This window comes from Symphalangus syndactylus, chromosome 13, assembly GCF_028878055.3.
Source record: "Symphalangus syndactylus isolate Jambi chromosome 13, NHGRI_mSymSyn1-v2.1_pri, whole genome shotgun sequence".
Classification (NCBI taxonomy): Eukaryota; Metazoa; Chordata; class Mammalia; order Primates; family Hylobatidae; genus Symphalangus; species Symphalangus syndactylus.
This window is the reverse complement of record NC_072435.2, coordinates 80,215,250-80,238,708: the sequence shown is the minus strand read 5'-3', so window position 1 is coordinate 80,238,708 and position 23,459 is coordinate 80,215,250. Positions and strand designations below refer to the sequence as shown.

The window sequence follows — 23,459 nt, the reverse complement described above, 5'->3', positions numbered from 1 at the left end:
TCCCAACACTTTGGGAGGCCAAGGCAAAAGCATCACTTGAGGCCAGCAGCTTGAGAGCAGCCCGTGCAACATAGAGAATCCCTGTCTCTACAAAAGATGAAACAAATTAGCTGGGCATGGTAGCACACGCCTATAGTCCTAGCTACTCAGCAGGCTGAGGCTGAAGGACAGCTTGAGCCTAGGAGTTGAAGGTTAAAGTGAGCTATGATTACCACTGCACTCCAGCATGTGTGACAAAGCAAGGCACTACCAATTAATCAATCAATCAATAAACAAATAAATAAAAATTGTATCCCAGGTTCCATATAATGATGAAAAATATATATTAGCAAAGTATACAATTTAAAATAAGTAAATTTTGAAGTAAACTTCTGTTATAATTTTTATATTAGCAATAACTTTCCATTTCTATTCTCAAGCTTAATAATAATGTAATCATTAGGTGTATGTCAGCTGTTATAAAACCAAAGTGCTTATTTTCAGAGATACCTCTGACCTTTAACTATTATATGGTTAATAATTCTAGACTGAGGCATAAACAAATCTGTTCTCTCACCAAAACCCTTGGGGCCAGATGTGCTTCAAAAGTTTGGTTTTCAGATTTTAGAAAGATATATGACACATTTAAGAGGTATCTATTGCTTAGTAACAAACTACCCTGAAATTTAATAGCTAAAAGCAACATTGATTTATTATTTGTTACAGTTCTGTGGCTGAGCTGAGCAGTTCTTCTTCTTTTCTTGCCTGGGCTAACTCAAGCAGTTGCATTCAGCTTGGAGGAGAGCTGGGCTCTCTCTTTAGGTGGTCTTTCACTTATAACATTTCCAAGCCTCATGGATTCAGGGCAACATTCTAAGAAAGAAGCAGAAATTGGAAGGCCTTTAAGGCCTAGTCTTGGAAGTTGCTGAGTGTCACCTCCACTGCCTTCTATTGGTCAAAGCAAGTCACAAAGCCAGCCCAGATTCTTTGCTTACAAACCTGAAGCAAGTATATTTTATTTTATGTATGTGCAAAGAAAGATAGATTACTAATAATTATTATTATTTTCTTCTTTAACAGGCATCTGAAGAATTTCTGAGCTATCCAACATGGGGACTGGTTGTTTGTGTCTCTCTGGTTGTCTTTGCAATACTCCCGGTCCCTGTAGTCTTCATTGTTCGTCGCTTCAACCTTATAGATGATAGTTCTGGTAATTTAGCATCTGTGACCTATAAGAGAGGAAGGGTCCTGAAAGAGCCTGTGAACTTGGAGGGAGATGATACAAGCCTCATTCACGGAAAAATATCAAGCGAGATGCCATCTCCAAATTTTGGTAAAAATATTTATCGAAAACAGAGTGGATCCCCAACTCTGGATACTGCTCCCAATGGACGGTACGGAATAGGGTACTTGATGGCAGATATTATGCCAGATATGCCAGAATCTGATTTGTAGCTGGGGGAAAAGTCAGTGGGTTTTATTTGGTTCATTTTTACCAATGAACATTGGCCCTACTAAGAGAAGCATTAGGCTTCACTTATCAGAGGGCGATCTCAGGTGTTCCGTGGCTGTGATCTTTAATCCTAACAGTATATGTCAGTTCAACTTGAGCATTCTTTTGGATTCTTTGGTTTACATTTATGCAGAAAGGATTGCAGACAAATCTTAGGAGAGCTGAGGTACATGTTTGCCAGGATTTTTTTTTTTAAGTACCTTTGGTGTATTTTCAAGTATTTCTATCTCTTAAAAAAAAAATGGTATTACCTCAGCTTCTAATGATTTCTGGGTTTAGTAGTGTTGGCAATTAAAAATGGTATACCTTAAAATTTATGTTTGCCTTCAGGGTAACTTCCAGTATCACAATGAGCAGTTCTGTAAGTGGGTGCCTCTCAGCACATTTCCATGAATATATTATGTAGATAGGCTGTATTGATTTTGGTAGCATTGATACCTTCTTAGGCAATTAGTTGAAGAAAACTGCAAAATATTTTCTTATGTAATAGCTGTATAGAGCAATAGCATCAAAGCATAAGAAGGCACTAATGCTGGGATGAAAGATGAGATTCAGAGGTGACTGAGAATCATGTGAGTGATGGCTGTATATTTTGTGTAAAATATATGTGTGAAAATGAACTAAGAGTGAGTTACTCAGCACTCTCAAGAATTATGCAGATTCTGCATTTTTCTTATGCCCTGTGCCTAAAAACCTACTTGATATTTATTGTGGTTTCAAGATTATTCATAGTATATTTATACAATATACTTGCAATGCATTTAAGTACTTAAAGTACTAATTTGAAAACTTGAAGCAAGATGGCATTTTAATTAATATATTTCTGTTTTGCTTCTGTTTTATGCAAATATAAATCATTTTTAAGTGATTGTTAAAATTGTAATGCATTACATTTTAATCTACAAATAAACGAAGTTTAAAAATGATGTTTGTTTTTCACATTGATTTTCTTTGTATCACCTAAACTGGATTGTCTTTCATTTCAGTCAGCACTTAGGCATTTCATAATAACTAAATATCACATTCCAAGTGTGATTAATTACATTAATTGAATAGAGTTACCACCACTTCAGAGACAAAGGAAAAATAGAGTATTACGGTTCAATGGTGTTCTTATGTAGTCTTATGATTCTTAAAAAATTACTTATAGCCTCCCAAGAAACCATGTGTACAATTGACTGCTTGCTGAGTCAATATTGTCTGTAAAGCATAAAAGACTATGATTTTTAAACAAAACTGTTGTATATATGAAATTGGATAGAGCAGAGGAACCTCACTGAGTGCCCTCTAGTTAAAAATTTTTCATTTATCCTACCACCAGATCAGTTACATTTTTAAAACAATGATGGATATAGCAGCAAAATAGGTGAGGTATTACACATGCCGTATCTATTGATTTATTTCAGCCAGTATTCTTGCTCTGCTATAGATAGATGTTAATAAACAGTATCACAGCATTTAAAATATTAATTCCACTGGTGTATAATTTTTAGTCTTTTAAAATATATTCATGAATACTATGTTTTGTATCCCTTTAAAAATGTTTAATATTTATAAATAGGCAGTATATACACATTATACAAAACTAAAAAATTATGACAATTCAATGTGAAGTAAGTTCTCATCCAACATTTCTCCTGGCCATCCATTGTCCATTTTTAAAGGCAATCACCATTGCCAGTTTCTTCTGTATCCTTCTGGAAATACAATATATTGCATAAATGACAGCATTCTATGTTCTCTCTTCAATATCTTACTTATTTCTGTGAATAATTTATTTTGGACAGCATTTTATGTATGAATACTCACAAATGTGCTTCATTATTTCAGAGGCTGAAGTAATATAAGAATTTTGTTTATTTTTGTGTTAAGGCAATATTTTTATACAGTACCCTAATCTTTAATACTTAACCTGCCAGACTTTAACCGTAGCACAATAATGTATTGCCAAATAGCACCATTCTTCTTCTCTCACTCTCTTGCCATGGGGCCTTTTTAAAAAAAAGTATATATCTAAGGCGTACAACATGCTCTTTTGATGTATATAAATATAGTGAAAGCAAATAAAGTATATATCTAAGGTGTACAATATGCTGTTTTGATATACATAAACGTAGTTGTAGCGATTAACTTGTCCATCATCTCCCATAGTTACCTTTTCTGGTGGCAAGTGCACCTAAAATCTATTCTTTTAGCAATTTTTTCAGTATTCAATGCAATATTATTAACTATTATTTTCATGTTTTATCTGAGACCTCTAGAGTAATTTGTCCTATATAACTTTGAATCTTTTGACCTACTTCTCCCCATTTTCACCTTCTTCCCGCTCCTGGTAATCAACTATTCTACTCCCTGTTTCCATATACTTGACTTTTTTTTTTTTTTTTTTTTTTTTTTTTGCGTTTCTACATTTAAGTGAGGTCATGCTATATTTCTTTCTGCGTCTGGCTTACTTCACTTAGCATAATGTCCTCCAAGTTTATCCATGCTTTCTCAAATGGTATAATATTCCATTGTGTATATATGTCATAATTTCTTTCTTCATTCATGCATTGATCGACACTTAAATTGTTTCCATATCTTGGCTATTATGAATAATGGTGCAATGCACGTGGGAGCACAGATCTTTCTATGAGGTGCTGATTTCATTTCCTTTTGATATAATCTACAGTTTGGGTACTTGCCTTGCATTAGGAATTATTTCTCCATCCTTCTATTCAGTGAGTAATATGAACAATGCAGGAATCTTATTTTTGAATTGAAATAGAATTTAAAACCTTTATTATGGTTTCACTTGGCAGATAAGGAAATCTGGCCAAAGAAATTAAAGAAAAATGAACCAAGTTCTCTTCTTTTTGCTTCCTTCATGTAGTCAGTTCTTCAGCTGTACACTTATTTATTGATTTATTCACTCAGGTTCTATTAACTAAAATTCTAACTTATTCTAAGTACTTTATGCAAGACACCGTTATAAGTAGAGTATAAATGCTATTCATTTTTTTTCCACTTTCTCTTCTTTGCCAGTGAGACCAGCTACCTGCCTTTTCCCAGGCAATGTAAGAGTTAATCAACAAATGGTAGTTTGAAATAGCCTTTTCTATACTGTAAAATTTGAGGCTTTCAAATTTGTATTACTTTCCACTACTTCTATAAACTCTGGCCTAAAGTTGCACCTCCATGTGATGTAGCCAAGATTTGCCTGTCTTCAAAAAGAAAGGAGACTAGGGACTGCGACGGGAGGGATAATAAATGTTCTGGAGTAGAATGAAAGGATGAGGGGGTGGAGAAAGATGGTGGAATAGAAACCTACACCTTTTATCTTCATTGCAGGAACACCAAATTTTAACAACTGCATGTACACAGAAAAGCACGATCACAAGAACAAAAAAAATCAGGTGAACATTCACAATACTGGTTTTAACTTCGTATTGCTGAAAGAGGCATTGAAGAGGGTAGGGGACATTCTTGAATTGCTGAAGCCACCCCTTTTCCATTCCCTAACAGAGGGCCTGCTGTGCAGTCTGTGCACTTGGGGAAGGGAAAGCACAGTGACTAAGGGACTTTTACATTTAACTCAGTGCTGCCCTGCCACAGTGGAGAGGAAAGCTGTGCTGGGCTGAGTCAGCACCTGTGCACAGAGAGAGCATTTGGATCAGACATATCCAGAAGGGAATCGCCCATCCCAGCAGTCAAAACTTGGGTGTCCCAGCAAACCTCACCAACATGGGCCAAAGTGCTCTGGGGTTCTAGGTAAACTTGAAAGGCAGTCTAGGACACAAGGACTGCAATTCCTAGGCAATTCCTACTGCTGGGCTGGGACTAGGGTGGACTAGGGTGGCACATGACCTAGGGAAACACCAGCCTGGGTGGTTAAGGGTGTAGTGCTTGTGCCACCACTCCTCCAACCCCAGGCAGTGTGACTTGCAGCAACAAAAATGACTCCTTCATTTTACTTGAGGAGAAATCAAACAGTAAGAAGGACTGTATCTTGCATCTTGGATACCAGCTCAGCCACAGTAGGATGGGGCACAGGGTAGAGCTGTGAGGTCCCCATTTCAGACCCTAGCTCCTGGGTGACATTTCTAGACACATCCTGGGCCAAAAGGGAGCCTTCTGCCCTGAAGGAAAAGACCCAGTCCTGACAGGACTCATCACATGCTGACTAAAGAGCCCTTGTGCCTTGAATAACCAGTAGTGACACCCAGGTAGTATGCCATGAGCCTTGGGCTCTGAGATATACTGGCTTCATATGTGACCCAGCACACTCCCAGCTCTAGTGACAATGGTAAAACACTCCTTCTGTTTAAGGAAATCAGGAAGAAAATAAAGTGGACTTTGTCTTGCACCTTAGGTACCAGCTCGGCCACAATGAGCTAGGGCAACAAGCAGGGTCTTGGGGTCTCTGAGCCGAGGACTGGGCTCTTGGACAGCATTTCTGGACCAGCTCTTGGCCAGACGGGAGCCCACTTTTCTGAAGGGTGAGTCTCAGTCCTGGCAGCATCCACCACAAGCTGACTGAAGAGTCCCTGGTCTTTAAGTGAACATCACTGGTGGTCTGGCAGAGCACCTCATGGGCTGATGGTGATGGTGGCCACAGAGAGAGGCTCCTCTGACTGAGAAAAGAGGAGGAAAGAGGGGAGAGAATTTTGTCTTGTGGTTTCAGCGCCAGCTTAGCTGCAGAAGAGTATAACATCAGATAAATTTTTAAGATTTTTGACTCCAATCCCTGCCTCCCAGACAGCATCTCTGGAGCTGTCTGGGACCTGGGAGAACCCAACACCTGAAAGGAAGGACACCAACCTGGTTGGCTTTGCTACCTACCTATTGTGGAGCTGTAGGGCCTTGAGTGAACACAGTCGGTACCCAGGTGGTGGTTACAGAGGGCATTGGGTGAGACATAGTGTTGTGCTGGCTTCAGGTCCAACCCAGCATAGCTCCAGTGGTGGTGACCACAGGGGTACTTGCAATGCCACTCCCAGTTCCAGGTGGCTCAGTACAAACAGAGACTCCATTTATTTGAGAGAAATTTAGGGAAGAGAACAAGTGTCTCTCCCTGGTAATCCAAAAAATGCTCCCAGATCTTATTCAAGTCACCAAGAGAGGATCTCTATGAATCTGCAAAAACAAACAAACAAACAAAAAAACAGCATTATTGGGCTTCAGGCAGAAGTCCTTTTGAATATCTGGAAAGTCTTCTCAAGAAGGACAGGCACAAACAAGCCCAGATTGCAAAGAGTACAATAAATACCTGACTCATCAATGCCCAGAAGCATTGACCATCCATAAGCATCAAGATGATTCGGAAACATATGAGCTCTCTAAACGAACTAAAAGGCACCAGGGATCAGTCCTGGAGAAAAGGAGATATGTTATTATTCGTACAGATAATTTTAAATTGTTGTTTTGAGGAAACTCAAAGAAATTGAAGATAACACAAAGAAAAAATGCTTAATTCTATCAGATAAATTTAACAAATAGATTGAAATAATTAAAAAGAAGCAGAAATTCTGGAGTTGAAAAGTGCAATTGACATACAGAAACTGCATCGATCTCTTAATAGCAGAACTGATCCAGCAGAAGAAAGAATTAGTGAGCTTGAAGACAGGCTATTTGATATACAGTCAGAGGAGACATAAGAAAATAAAAAGAATCAAGCATGTCAATAAGATATAGAAAACAGCCTAAAAGGGCAAATCTAAGAGTTATTGCCCTTAAACAGGAGATAGAGAAAGAGACAGGGGTAGAAAGTTCATTCAAAGGGATAATAATAGAGAACTTCTTAAACCTAGAAAATACCAGTTTTAACATGCAACAAGGTTATAGGACACCAAGCAGATTTAAGCCAAAGAAAACTATTTTGATGCATGTAATAATCAAACTCCCAAAGATCAAGGATAAAGAAAGCCTCCTAAAAGCAGCAGGAGAAAGGAAATAAATGACATATAATGGAATGCCAGAATGTCAGGCAGCAGGCTTTTCAGTGGAAAGATTACAGGCCAAAAGAGAGTGGCATACCATATTTAAAGTGCTGAAGCCAAAAATAAAATTAAAAAAAAAACCTTTACCCTAGTATGGTATATCTGGCAAATATATTCTTCAAGCCTGAAGGAAAAATAAAGGCTTTCCCAAGCAAACGAAAGCTAAGAGATTTCATTCATACTAGACCTCTTCTACAAAAAATGCTAAACGGAGTTCTTCAATGTGGAAGAAAATGATGTTAATAAGCAAGAAGATACAAAACTCACAGGTAATAGTAAGCTCATAGAAAAGCATAGAATACTATAACATTGTAATTGGGGTGTGTAAAATACTCATATCTTAAGTAGAAAGACTAAATGATGAAACATTAAAAATGAGTACAACAACTTTTCAGACATAGCACCATAAGATATGAAGAGAAATAAAAACAATTTTTAAAGTAGGGGATTAAGTTACAGTGTAGAGTTTTTATAAGGTTTCTTCTGGCATATTTGTTCATTTATACAATTAGTGTTAAATTGTCATCATTATAAATAATGTATTATAAGATAATATTTGTAAGCTTCATGCTAACCTCAAATTGAAAAACATACAATGGATATACAAAAAGCAAAAAATTAAATCATACTACCAAAGAAAACATTCACTAAGAGGAAGACAGGAAGAAAAGAAAAAAGAGAAGACAATGAAACAACTGGAAAAAATTTAGCAAAATGGCAAGAGGAAGTCCTTGCTTGTCAATAATAACATTGATTATAAATGAACTAAATACTCCAATCAAAAGGCATAGAGTGGCTGAATGGATGAGAAAACAAGAACAAATAATCTGTCACCTACAGGAAACACACTTCACTTATAAAAATACATGTAGACTGAAAATAAAAGGTGGAAAAAGATATTCCAAATCATTGGAAACAAACAAACAAAAAAAAAACAGGAAGAGTAGCTATACTTATGTCAGACAAAATAGATTTCAATACAAAAACTATAAGAAAATACAAAGGTCATTATTTAATGATAAAGGGGTAAATTCAGTCAGAAGATATAACAATTATAAATATATATGCGACCAACATTGAAGAACCCAGATATATAAAACAAATATTATCGGATCTAAAGAGATATAGAAACTCCCATAAAATAATAGCCAGAGACTTCAAGACCCCATTTTTAGCATTGAACAGATCTCCCAGACAGAAAGTCAACAAAAAAAATCAGAATTAATCTGCACTATGGACCAAATATGAACCTTATAGATATATACAGAAAATTTCATGCATCAGCTTCAGAATACACATTCTTCTCCTCAGCACATGAATCATTCTAAAAGATAGATCATACATGAGGTCACAAAACAAGTCTTAAGACATTCAAGAAAATGAAATAATATCAAGCATTGCATCTGGCTACAGTGGAATAATACTAGAGATCAATAACAAAAGAAATTTTGGAAACTACGCAAACACATTGAAAGTAAATTATATGGTCCTGAATGATCAGTGAGTCGATGAAGAAATTCAGAAGGAAATTTAAGATTTCTGGAAACAAATGATAATTGAAATACAACACACCAAAACTCATGGGATACAGTGAAAACAATACTAAGAGGAACATGTATAGCTATAAGTGCCTACATCAAAAAAGGAGAATAACTTCAAATAAACAACCTAATGATGCATCTTAAATAATTAGAAAAGGAAAAGCAAGCCAAAACTAAAATTAGTGGTAGAAAAACATAATAATAAAGATCAGAGCAGAAGTAAATGCATTTGAAATGAAGAAAATACAAAATATCAACAAAATAAAAAGTTGGCTTTTTGAAAAGATAAACAAAATTGACAAACCTTTAGCCAGACTAACAAAGAAAAAGGGGAGAAGACCCAAATAAATAAAATCAGAGAAGAAAAACGTGACCATTACAATTGATACTACAGAAATTGAAAGGATCGTTAGTGGCTACTATGAGTAATTATATGTCAATAAATTTGAAAATCTAGAAGAAGCACATAAATTCCCAGACAATACAACCCACTAAGATTGAACCATGAGGAAATATATAACCCAAACAGACAAATAACAATGAGATTGAAGCTGCAGTGAAACTCACCCAGCAAGGAGAAACCCGGGCCCCAATGGCTTATCTTCTACCAAACATTTAAAAAAGAAATAATATCAATCCTACTCAAACTATTTCAAAGAATAGGAAAGGGGATACTTAAAAACTAATTCTATGAGGCCAGTATTACTCTGATACCAAAACCAGACAAAGACATATCAAAAAAATAAAATGCCAGACCAATATCTCTGATTAATACTCACGCAAAAATCCCCAACAAAATATTAGCAAACAGCACTCAACACTACATTTAAAAGATCATTCATTATGTCCACGTGGGATTTATTCCTGGGATGCAAGGGTGGCTCAACATTTGCAAGTCAATCAATGTGATATATTGTATCAACAGAATGAAGGATGAAAACCATATGATCATTTCAATTGATGCTGAAAAAGCATTTGGTAAAATTCAGTGTTGCTTCATGATAAAAACCCTCAAAAACTGGATATAGAAGGAACATATCTCAACATGATAAAAGCCATATAAGACAGCTCCACAGCTAGTATCATACTGCATGGGGAAAATCTAAAAGCATTTCCTCTAAGATCTGGAACACGACAAGGATGACCACTGTCACCACTATTATTCAGCATCTCAATTGTACTGGAAGTCCTAGCTAGAGCAATCAGACATAAGAAAAAAAAATAAAGGGTATCCAAACTGAAAAGAAAAAAGTCAAGTTATCCTTGTTGTAGATGATATGATCTTATATTTAGAATAACCTAAAGACTGCACCAGAAAAACTATTATGACTGATAAACAAATTCAGTAAAGTTGCAAGATACAAAATCAACATATAAAATCAGTTCCACAAAAGACCCAGAGTAGCCAACGCTATCCTGAACAAAAAGAATACAATCAGAGGAATGATATTACCAAACTTTGAGTTATAGTTCAAAGCTATGATAGCCAAAACTCCATCATACTGTCATAAAAATAGAGACATAGACCAGTGGAACAGAACAGAGAATGCAGAAACAAAAGACAGTCAACAGCAAGTGTTAGCAAGGATGTGGTGAAAAGGGAACTCTTGTACACTCTTGGTGGGGGGGTGTAAAATAGTACGACTATGGAGAACCTTTAGTAGTTTTCTTGAAAACCTAAAAATAGAGCTACCATATGATCCAGCAATCCTACTGCTGAGTATATGCCTAAAAGAAAGGAAACCAGTATATCAAAGATATATCTAGACGCCAATGTTCGTCACAGCAACGGCCAAGATTTGGAAGCAACCTAAGTCCTCATTAACAGATAAATGGTTAAAGAAAATGTGATACTTATACACAATTGAGTATATCCTGTCATAAAAATGCATGAGAGATCCTGTCATTTGCAACAACATGGATGGAACTGGAGGTCATCTTGTTAAGTGAAATAAACCAGACACAGAAAGACAAACATTGAATGTTTTCACTTATTTGTGAGATCTAAAAATCAAAGTAATGGAACTCATTAAGATAGAGAGTAGAAGGATGGTTACCATAGGTTAGGCAGGGTAGAAGGAGAGTTGGGGAGTGTGGGGGAGGTGGGGATGCTTGATGAGTCAAAAGAAATTGTTACAAAGAATGAGTTAAGACCTACTATTGATAGCACAGCAGGGTAACTATAGTCAATAATAATTTAATTATACATTTTAAAATAACTAAAAGAATATAATTGGATTGTTTGTAACACAAGGATAAATGCTTGAGGGGGTGGATACCTCATTTCCATGATTTTATTATAATGCATTGCAGGCTTGTATAAAAATGTCTCATGTATGTCACTGTATTAATCCATTTTCATGCTGCTGATAAAGACATAACCAAGACTGGGCAATTTACAAAAGAAAGAGTTTTAACAGACTTACAGTTTCACGTGGCTGGAGAAGCCTCACAATCATGGCAGAAGGAAAGGAAGAGAAAATCACATGTTATGTGGATGGTGGCAGGCAAAAAGAGAACTCGTACAGGGACACTCCCATTTTTAAAAGCATCAGATCTTGTGAGACTCATTCACTACTGCAAGAATAATGCAGGAAAGACCTGCCCCCATAATTCAATCACCTCTCACTAGGTTCCTCCCATGACATGTGGGAATTGTTGGAGTTACAACTCAAGATGAGATTTGGGTAGCGACACAGACAAACCATATCAGCCACAAATATGTACACCTACAATGTGCCCACAGTAATTAAAAATAAAAAATTAAAACATGAAAGAATGAGGGAGAAAATATACTTAGTAAGGTATTAAAGTCATAATGAGATAGTCTAGCATATTGATACAGTGAGATCTTAGGACATAATTTCATGAAAATATATTTGCATTTTCATGTGTTTGTGTTTATGTGTATTTTTATGCAGAAGTTACTTCTTTTTAATAAATCATCAAATGAGTATGTGGTTCCAGTAAATTCAAGATCAATACATAGTGCTCCTTAACTATAATTATGTTTTCAATCACCTGTACCCTTGTTAAAGCTATATTTCTGTGTTAGTCTATTCTTACACTGCTATGTAGAAATACCTGAGGCTGGATAATTTATAAAGGAAAGAGGTATAATTACCTCATAGTTCCACAGGGCTGGGAAAGCCTCAGGAAACTTACAATCACAGCAGAAGGGGAAGCAAACACGTCCTTCTTCACATGGCGGCAGGAAAGAGAAGTGCTGAGTAAAGGGGGAAAATCCCTTATAAAACCATCATATCTCATGAAAACTCACTCACTGTCACAAGAACAGCATGAGGGAACCACCCCCATGATCTAATCATCTCTCATGAGGTCCTTCCCCCAACACATGTGGAATACAATATTAGAATTCAAGATAAGATTTGGATGGAGACACAGAGCCAAATCATATCAATTTCCAACCTACTAAATAAAAATTCTTTTGGGATTGGAAGCAGGACAAGAGTATATTTTTAAAACTTCACAGTTATTCTAATATATATTCTTGGTTAGGAATTATGGGTGCAAAGAAAATTTAAAAATGACAAGTAAAATATTGATTTTGATATCCTTTGTATATGGTTTCTCCCTGACTAAAATGTGTGTAGAAATTTTATCCGCAATGTGGCAGTATTGGAATATGGGGCCTGATGGGAGATGTTTGGGTCATGGGAGTGGACCCCTCATGGATTGCTTGGTGGCTTTCTTGCAGAAGTGAGTTCTCACTTTCATGAGACTGGATTAGTTCTTATAAGAATGGAATAGTGTCCCTGAGATCGGGTTGTTATAAAGGGAAGTTCCTCCTGGTTGGTCCCTTTTCACATGTCTTCTTCCCTTTTGACCTTCTACCATGTTGTGACCAGCACAAAAGCCCTCACCAGAAGCCAAGCAGATGCTGGCACCATGCTTCTTGAACTTCCCAGCCTGCAGAACCATGAGCTAATTAAACTATTTTCTTCATAAATTACCCGGACTTTGGTATTCTGCTATAGCAACACAAAATGAAATAAGACAAATTATTATTGCCTTCTCTCAAACAGAATGAAAAGAAAGTGCTTAGTTGTAAATTTTTGAGCCATAAAGTTTTGACAAAAAGAGAAAATCATAAAACTCTAGAAAACTATTGGAAATATTAAAACAAAACATTCCATAAGCTATCTATTACTGAGTATAGCTTATTTTCACCTTCAAAATTTGGAACTGAAATAAAATGCTTCATATGTTATTTTGCCTCAAATGCTTAACTCCAAACTTGACTCATCTTCTAGCTATTATGACATGAAATTCTACCTAAAAGTTTGTCTTAAAAATGCCTCCCATGTGGAGGTGAAAAGAAAAGAGGGACTAAACATTATTTTGTCCTAAATTAAATGCCCTTTGGATTTGGTTATTGCTTTAACACACCAAGAACATTTTTAGCACCACCATCAAAACATATGTACACACACCGTCACCACCAAAACCAAAAACACCTGATTTGTTTGAACAGAAAAGACGTGCCATGTGGTGCCTGTGCAATACTATCTGCGGTGCTGTGTAAATAAAAGAAACCATCCCCTGTAGATGAGTGGTGATATCCCAGCTGCTATTATTTTTCATCAATTGCCTTTTCAGGGTATATTCAGTTGCATAGTAAAGAAGATTAAAAAAACTAATTGTAGAGATTGACATTTATTTTTCTGAGGATAGAATTTTTTCAGGAACAGTCTAATATATTAGTTCCAACAATTGGTTGCTTCAGTGGTTTTTAAGGAATCTTTCATTATAAAAAGCAAAAAAAAGTAGAATATGAAACCCCAGCACACCTTGACCTGATAATATAAATTTTAAAAATTTCAAGCACAATAACAATGTGGCATCCATTCTATCTGCTCTTCACTAGCATTTACACACATTAGTATAAGGTCAATAGAATTTGTAATGCAGACACCTGGCTTATATTTATTCCCTCCAGAGCACTCTCTGTCTCATCAGGGATATGCCTTTTTAAACTTCCATTTTAAAGATCTTAATTTGAGCAAATATTAAAAGGATTAATATTGGGACATATAAGCATTGCAATAATGAAATTAATGTCTTATAGAACTGAATAATGAAGATTGCCTGTCTGAGCAGAAGGGACCTGGAGGTCTAAATCTCTGCTAAACAAATCAATCCAAAGTTTAACTATTCACTCTATACTTTCTAAATCCACTTTTGGAAATAATAATTTGAATTCTTTCTTTCTGTAAGCATTCCTACAAGAGATTTAATCTTTTCAAATTTCTTTTTTCTGAGTTCCTGTATCAAATAATGCAATGTTGAAATAGACAACCAACCAACCAACCAGCTATTCTAAATATTAGTATCTACCCTATTTCTTTCTCTTTCTCTATTTTCCTTCCTTCCTTCCTTTCTTTCTTTCTTTCTTTCTTTCTTTCTTTCTTTCTTTCTTTCTTCTTTCTTTCTTCTTTCTTTCTTTCTTCTTTCTTTCTTCTTTCTCTCTCTTTCTTTCCTTCCTTCCTTCCCTCCCTCTTTTCTTTCTTTCTTTCTTTCTTTCTTTCTTTCTTTCTTTCTTTCTTTCATCTTTTTTCTTTCTTTCTTTCTTTCTTTCTTTCTTTCTTTCTTTCTTTCTTTCTTTCTTTCTTTCCTTCTCTCTTTATCTCTTTCTTTCTTTGTTTTCTTTCTCTCTTTTTTCTTTCCTTCCTTCTTTTTCTTCTTTCACTTTCTTCTTTCACTTTCTTTTCTTCCTCCCTTCCTCTGTTTCTCCCTCTCTTCCCCTCCTTCCCTCCTTCCTTCTTCCCTCCTTCCTTTCTTTCCCTCCCTCCTTCCTTTCTTTCTTTCTTTCTTTCTTTCTTTCTTTCTTTCTTTCTTTCTTTCTTTTCTTTCTTCATCCCTCCTTCTTTCCTTCTCTCCCTCCTTTCTTCATTCTTTCCCCCTTCTTCTCCTCCTCTTCCTTCCCTTTATTTTCTTCTTTCTTTTTTTTCTCTTTTTAGAGACAAGGTCTCCCTATGGTGCCCAGGCTACAGTGCAGTAGCTATTCACAAATGTGATCATTGTGCACTACAGCTTCACACTCCTAGGCTCAAGCCATCTTCCTCCCTCGCCTCTTGAGTAGTTGGGACTATATAGGCACTTGCCACCATGCCCAGCCCTACTCTCCATTTCTTTTGCCAAAGGAAACCACTGTCAAACTGGTTCTAGTAATTAGTTTCAGTAAAATAAATCTGACTATTTACATCATATACACTTTAATATCATGATATGGAACTTATTTTCTATTGTGTTTTTACTTTATAACTCGTTTAATAATAACTTATCCATAAAGCAGAGGGAGCATTTTCTTATCCAAGAATGTTTCATTTTTATTTTTTCTCAACTGTTAATAAAATATTTATATTCAAACAAATTTCAACCAAAATAAGTAAATAAAGCTATCTTCTGTTTTTGCTATTCACTCATTTCAATAACAAAAGCAACACTTATTTTTGTCATGACTTTGTTGTATATTTACCTGCGTGATTTTAGAAAATACAATAGTTCAATCCTAAATTTCAATTTTCCAGGGATTCCAAATTTTCAAATTTCCAATTTATTTAAATTAAGCTGTTAGAACTGATTCACTTAGGCAGAGTCAGCAAATACCTCTATGATGGGGACGATGAGTAGAAACATTCACTTTTTTTATATTCTAATCATCAGCATGCATTTCATGATGCACATAATGTTGATAAACATTAATTCTGAGATTTTGCCTTGATTCTGCCAGCTGATTTTCTATTTCATCAATTTTTGATTACTACATGAAAATATCTGAAATTTCGCAAGTAGTTTGTTTCAGAAAATTCAATAGTTGTATATTATTAACAAATAATAACTTTAAAAAATTATAGTCATACAATTTCAGGTAATGTTAAGGTCATAAAAAAGTTTTTGGAATAGGGAAAAATATTTTTGGCATTAAATTATGCTTTGTCTTAATAAAAATTATAATTACTTGATAATAGACTGAATAGAATTGTAAATTTCTGTCTTCACATTATGGTTTTGATTATCAGAGAGGAAGGACTAATTATATGTGAATGAGATTTTCTCTTTTAATATAAAATAGTATTATCTGTGTAATATCATTAAAGGAAAGTGTGCACTAGACAGAGTAATGGACTGTGAGCTCCTACTTTTGTTTTCCATTCTTTGATGTCCTTCACTGATCAGCCAGGCATGGCAACCTTGGCTGGCTCATTGAATAACTATCAAGGCTGACTTAGATTTTTAAGAGAATGATCAGACTAGAATTATACTTTAAAATATTTCAGTTATTTGTATTTTTCTCTAGAAATATGAAGGAAAATAGTGAAATCTATACTTTATTATTACTCTTAGCAGTATTAGATTTATATTGCATATTATTCAAAATGATGTAAATAAATTTATTGTGCTAGCTTACTTAACACAAAGAGGCTTTATTATTATCAAAGATGATTTATGGCATTTAGCACACAGTAATACATACACACACGCACACACACACACACACAATAATGCCAAAGTGATGATGAAAAAACCTAGCTAATTAATCTTTTCACTATTTATATTTTAATGAAAGTGTTTTCAAAATATTTTACTAATGTCCAGAATTGCTATTGGAATATCAATATATTATATCAGTTTTCTTGATGCTTGCTTCCATTCAGGAAAACACATTTAATGATTGTATTTTGTTTTTAGGAATCAATAATGTTGACCTTTTAATATTATTTTACTAAGTTTTATTTCTACAGAGAAATAAAAATACATTTTCTTTTAAAATTACACATTAGTAGAGGTGTATAAAATAAAGCATTAAGCAAAGAAAACGCAAAGAAACAAGATTTTACATGAACATACACCTTCTAAAGTACAAAAATCATTTTAAGTCTTTTTATTTCCTTCAGTACAAAGTGTTTAAGATGGTAACCCTCCTTCTTTGCAATAAGTTTCTGCCTCTGTCCCCTAACAATTGCTATATTCATAGTTCTTTACCTATTATATTCTAAATTTCTTCTACTGCATTTCCTTGTACATGCTATTACCTATATTCACATCCCTCTCCATTCTTCCCTTAATCTTTGACTAGAATCAACACATCTTTCAGTTCTTAGTTTAGATGGTATTTTCTTTTGTGGGGCTGTTTGCCCTAATTATGTGCTCTGCTCACCCTTAGCACAGCATTCATCACACTATATTGAAATTATCTGTTTCTTACATTAGTCTATAAACTCCCAAAAGTGAGGTGTTTTGTTTTGTTCAGAATCGTGTTCCCAGAACTTACACAGCACCTGACATGGAAGACACAGGCTTTTTATTTTTATTTTTTTTTAAAGTAGGTGCGGTAGAAAAGGAGCAAGTATTGAAGGAGGAAGAAACATTAGAGGAGAATAAACAGAGCCCCGTATGAACAATCCCACTCTTATTATAGGATCAAATTAGTTTTCCCACTTAAATTGTGGAAACTCATCATAATGATATAAATAGAGATGAGCTGACCATTGCTAAGGTCTCTTCAGGGATCATGGATAAATACACAGCCTACCTTAGAGATTTTGCAAGTTCAGTTCCAGACCACCTGAATCAAGCAAATAGCACAATAAGCAAGTCACATGGATTTTTACATTTCCCAGCGCATAGAAAGTTATGTTTACACAGTAGTGTAGTCTACTATCTGTGCAATAGTATTATGCATAAAAAAATAGGGTACATATTTTAATTAAAAATACTTTGTTGCGGCCGGGCACGGTGGCTCACGCTTGTAATCCCAGCACTTTGGGAGGCCGAGGCGGGCGAATCACGAGGTCAGGAGATCGAGACCACGGTGAAACCCCGTCTCTACTAAAAATACAAAAAAATTAGCCGTGCGTGGTGGCGGACGCCTGTAGTCCCAGCTACTCGGAAAGGCTAAGGCAGGAGAATGGCGTGAACCCGGGAGGCGGAACTTGCAGTGAGCCAAGATTGCGCCACTGCACTCCAGCCTGGGTGACAGAGCGAGACTCTGTCACAAAAAAAAAAAAAAAAAAAAATACTTTGTTGCTAGAAAATGCGAATATTCATTTGAGTCTTCAGTGAGTCTTAATCTTTTTGCTAGTGGAGGATCTTACCTTGACGTTGATGGTTGGGCTGTTGACTGATCAGGGTGGTGGTTGCTGAAGGTTAGGGTGGCTGTGGCAATTTCTAAAAGTAAGAAGACAATAAAGCTTGTCCCACAGGTTGACTTCCTTTCATGAAAGATTTCTGTGTAGGATGTGATGTTGTTTGATAGCATTTTACCCACAGAACTTCTTTCAGAATTGGATTCAATCCTCTCAAACCCTGTTGCCGCTTTATCAAGTTAGTTTGTGCAGTATTCTAAATCCTTTCTTGTCATTTCCACAATGTCCATAGCATTTTCACTAGGAGTATATTTCATCTCAAGAAACCACTTTTTTTTGCTATCCACTAGAAGCAACTTGTTATCTATTGAATTTGAATCACGAGATTGCAGCAATTCAGTCACAACTTCAGGCTCCACTTACTGATTCCAGTTCATTTACAATTTCCTTCGCATCTATACTTCCTTTCTCCATTTAAGTCTCTGAACTCCTCAAAGTCATCCATGAGGGCTGGAATCACCTTCTTCCAAACTGCTGTTAATGTTGATACTTTGACCTCCTCCCATCAACCACTAATGTTCTTAATGGCATCCAGATGGTGATACTTTTCCAGATGTTTTCAATATATTTGGCCTGGATCCATCAAAAGAATAATTATCTTTGGCAGCTACAGCTTTACAAATGTATTTATTAAATAATAAGACTTGAAAGCCAAAGTTACTCCTTGTTCTTTGGGCTGAAGAATGTATTAGCAGACATGAAAACAACATCAATCTTGTACATCTCCATCAGAGCTCTTGGATAAACAGGTGCATTGGCAATGGGCAATAAGATTTTAAAAGGATTTTTTTTCCCTGAGGAGTAGTTCTCAATGGTGCACTTAAAATACTCAGTAAGCCATGCTATTAACACATATGCTGTCATCCAGGCTATGTTGTTACATTTACAGAGCACAGGCAAAGTAGATTTAGTGTAATTCTAAAGGGTCCTAGGATTGGTGGAATGGTAAATGAGCAATGGCTTCAACTTAAAGTCATTAGCTGCATTAGCCTCTGACAAGAGAGTCAGCCTGTCTTTTGAAGATTTAAAGCTAGACATTGACTTTTCCCTAGCGATGAAACTTCTAGGTTGCATCTCCTTAAAATACAGGGCTGTTTCATCTACACTGAAAATCTATTGATTAGTGTAGCCATCCCATTAATTATCTTTCCTGGATCTTCTAGATAACTTCCTGCATCTTCTCCATCAGCATTTTCTGCTACACGTTGCACTTTGATGTTATGGAGATGGCTTATTTCCTTAAACTCATGAGTCAAGTTCTTTAGCTTCAATTTTTTCTTTTTTTCTCACTACTTTCAGATTTCACAGAATTGAAGAGAGTTAGTGCTTTGCTCTGGATTAGGCTTAGCTTAAAGAGAATGTTGTGGCTGGTTTGATCTTCTGTCCAAATCACTAAAACGTTCTGTATATCAGTAATAAAGCTGTTTTGCTTTCTTATCATTGGTGTGATAACTGAATTAGCACTTTTAATTTCCTTCAGAAACTTTTCTTTTGCATCCTCAACGTGGCTGTTTGGTGCAACAGGCCTAGCTTTCAGCCTACATCAGCTTTCGGCCTATATCAGCTTTTGACATCCTTCCTCAATAAGCTTAATCATTTCTAGCTTTTGATTTAAAGTGAGAGATGAGCAACACTTCCTTTCACTTGAACACTTAGAATCATAATGCTATTAATTGGCCTAGTTTTTATATTATTGAGTCTCAGAGAATAGGGAGGCCCTAGGAGTAAGAGAGACTGGGGAAAAGCCAATTGGTGAAACAGTCAGAACACCAGCAACATTTATTAACTTTGCTGTCTTATAAGGGGGAGGTTAATGGTATCCCCAAACCACAATAATCTAACATAAAAGATCACCACAGAAGTTGTAATAATAATATAAAAGCTTAACATATTTCAATAATTACCTAAATGTGACATAGAGACATGAAGTGAGCATGGTGTTGGAAAAATGGTTCTGATAGACTAGCTGGATTAAGGAAAGAAACCATCAATTTGTAAAAGAAAAATCACAGTATGTGCAAAGCTCAGTAAAGCAAAGTGTAATAAAACAAGGTAGGCCTGTGCAAGATCTTCATATAAATTATTTGAAACCAGGCAGCCTTGGCTCAAATACCAGCTCTGCTACTTTGAATCCAAATGACTTTGAATAATTAATATAACTTTTCTATGCCTCCATGTGAATTAGAAATGATAACAGTACTTAATTCATAAGGTTGATGTAAGAATATAGTGGATTAATAATGTGGAATGCTTTAGACCTAGAACAATGCATGTTAACTAATACATGTTCTGTAATGTGAACTATTATTTTCGACATCTATCCAGCTTTTCCATTTGTGTTAACCAGCCATGATTTAAACATTAAAATGAGTATTGTCACCCACCTTCAAACATAAATGCTCAACTACTGTATTTTAAGTTTTCACTAAACATACTATTATAATTCTGATACAAGTTTGAAGGATGCTATGTAAAAAGGAAATTTGTCAAAATTCTATACTGATTAGTTTAAGGGGAATTTTAATATTATACAAATATAATTTTAAAATATTTTGTAGTTAGGAAATTAACTTACAAAAATCTAAACAATAGGTGAACAGAATAAAGTATAATGAATTGAACCATATTGTGCACTATAATCTTGCTTATATCTCCACTCCAAAAGTGATGTGTGAAACCACTGAGTGTCATTCAAGTATCTTCCATAAGAGGGCAGTGGCACATTTCCATACCAATAGGTTTTCAACTAGTTTCATTTATGTTATGTCCAAGTAAATTGATGCTAATAATTGGTTGCTTGGAAGGTGTATGTTTATGTAAAATCCTCTTGTTTTTGGTTATTATTGTTGTTTTAGTTTTATTTTGTATACTCTATTATCATGCAATTTAAAAATAAAATGTATTTTATTTCTATTTAGAAGTAAAACCTTTACTTAAAAAACATGAAAGACCAACATTATTGATTCCTAAAAACAAAATACGGACAATCATTAAACATTTGTTTTTCTAAATAAAAGCAGGCATCAAGAAAATTGATATAATGTATTGATTTTCTAGTAACAATTCTGGACATTAGTAATATATTTTAAAAACAAGTTTATTAAAATTTAAACAGCTAAAAGATGAATTTGCCAGTTTTTTCATCATTGCTTAGGCATGTATTATGTGCCTTTATGTGTGTGTGTGTTAGTGTGTGTAAAATGCCATGAATCAACTTTGAAAATAATAGAATCTCTTTGTAAAAGGTAGGCTAACATAGTCAATATATTCACATCATTATGAATACTATGCTAAAATTATGCAAGATTTTTATTGTTGTAAATTTATATGTTTCTTAAATATCTTCAGATAGTTTAATGGTAACTGTATAGCATATGTTTATGATTTGGAAGATACATAAATTATTGTAGGAAAAAAATCTTAAGAGTGCTAATGCTAATATTAACATCAATTGAATCTGATAGCAACAACAATACTACCCCAAATATATTTCAGCAACAACTACCGTTTCTTGGTTAAGTGATTACTACATTTCAGATAAAGCTCATGCCAAGAACTTTAAGTTCTGGTCTCATTTGTTCTTTACAACATCTGGATGAGTTAGCTGTCTTTGTAATATGAGCTCCATTTTATATTTGAGAATTAAAATTCATCACCCAAGTTCACAATGCTAATAAATGGCAGAATCAAATCTCAGAGAGTCTAAGGTCTTAAACAGTTTACTGGAATAAAGCATCAAAAATTTGACACATTGGAAAAATAAAACATTATAAAAACTAGGTAGTCAATTTTCTTATATTTTTAAGTGGGACCTGTGTGGCCCTGTGTGAAAAGGGCAGTTTTAAAGGGTAGTTGCATTTGAGCTAAGACCTCAAGGGTGAAATTGAACTAGTTGAAAGACACGGTGAGATTATCTCTTTCTTTTCTTTTCTTTTCTTTTTTTCCCCTCCATAGGTGTTGACCTATTACCAAGACTGCTGTAAGATTGCTACATACGATATAAGAAGATGAAGAAAATAAGCAAACAAATTGAGGAAGAAAGAAGCTAAGTTTCACACTGTTAAAAAATGGAGTTACAGACATGGAAATGGAATGGCTAGAATTTGAAGTAGCAGTGTGAAATCATGATTTTCAAGAATAAATTATATATAAGTTGATATTAAAAAATATGTGAGTTTGTATGTGTGTGTATATATATACACACACATATGTGTATGTATATATATACACACACATATGTGTATGTGTGGGTGTGTGTGTATATATATATATTTCCTAAATCTCTCCACCGACCAGCCAATATATAGTGATGCTTCATTTGAAATGAGCACATTAGCACATTGGTCTTGGTTCGTAAATATAATTATTCACTAAAATGAACCAAGATTCTTTGAAGAAGTGGCTCACTGCAAGGCTTGGGCAAGGAAATACAGGATGAGCTGGGAACCACTTGGGCTTGGAGTAAGAATGTGCTCAAAGAATAATGTAGGTGTGTCAAAAAGATACAGCAACAACACTGAACAGGCTTCTACTGAACAAATATAATTTGAATGTCAAAATAACTGTAGTAACAATGTCAACATTTTGAGTAGGACAGAAATCCAAAATCCATAAATAAATAAATGATAACTGAATAATTATTAAATGGAAGAGAGGGTAAGTTCTACTTAAGTAGATTACTGACTAATAAGTGCAAAAGAAATGCTGGAATTGGATAATCAGCATTTGGCAATCATCATAGAACTAATTCATGCATGAATCATAAATGGATGCAAATTGGTGGGTGAAATTTTGATGAGGAACAGGACAGTTACAAAGTGTCAGATTATATTTCTACAAAATGCTTCAACTTATGTATTAATTAATGCATGTATTAGTTAATTCTACAGTGGAGAAACCTGGCACTATCTTAACAAAATGATAAAAGTTAACATCATCAGTAAAATGACAGTTAGCCATTGTGTACTTTCTGGTACAATGTAATGAGAATACAAATCAATATAAAACACTATGCAAAGCAACTAGCCTGCATTCTTCATGTCTCTCAAAACCATGAAATACAAGGAGAGCCTGAGCAACTGTTCCAGTCTTAAAAGGCTAATGAAACATGATAATTAAATGTATTATACAATATTGGTTTGGATTCTTGTCCTTAGAAGCATATTACAAGGACAATCAAGGAGATTTGAATACGTTTGTGGATTAGATAATGATATTTAATCAACTTTTGATCAATGATAATTTCGTGATTGTGATTATTTTGCTGTGGTTACCGATG

At 34.9% G+C, this 23,459-nt stretch overlaps 1 protein-coding gene across 2 annotated transcripts in view; it reads left to right on the top strand.

Moving 5' to 3' along the window:
• SLC6A15 (solute carrier family 6 member 15) overlaps positions 1-22,365 on the top strand; it is a 74,097-nt gene extending 51,732 nt beyond the window's left edge. Inside the window, exons 12-13 of one of the 2 annotated variants that reach the window (XM_055236921.2) lie at positions 1,060-1,373; positions 22,136-22,365. In XM_055236921.2, coding sequence (XP_055092896.1) covers positions 1,060-1,373; positions 22,136-22,142 — 321 coding nt within the window. In that variant the 3' untranslated portion in view covers positions 22,143-22,365. Of the gene's footprint in view, positions 1-1,059; positions 3,582-22,135 lie in introns of those variants that run through there. The other variant, XM_055236920.2, reaches the window with a different exon arrangement.
• Positions 22,366-23,459: the final 1,094 nt, after the last annotated feature.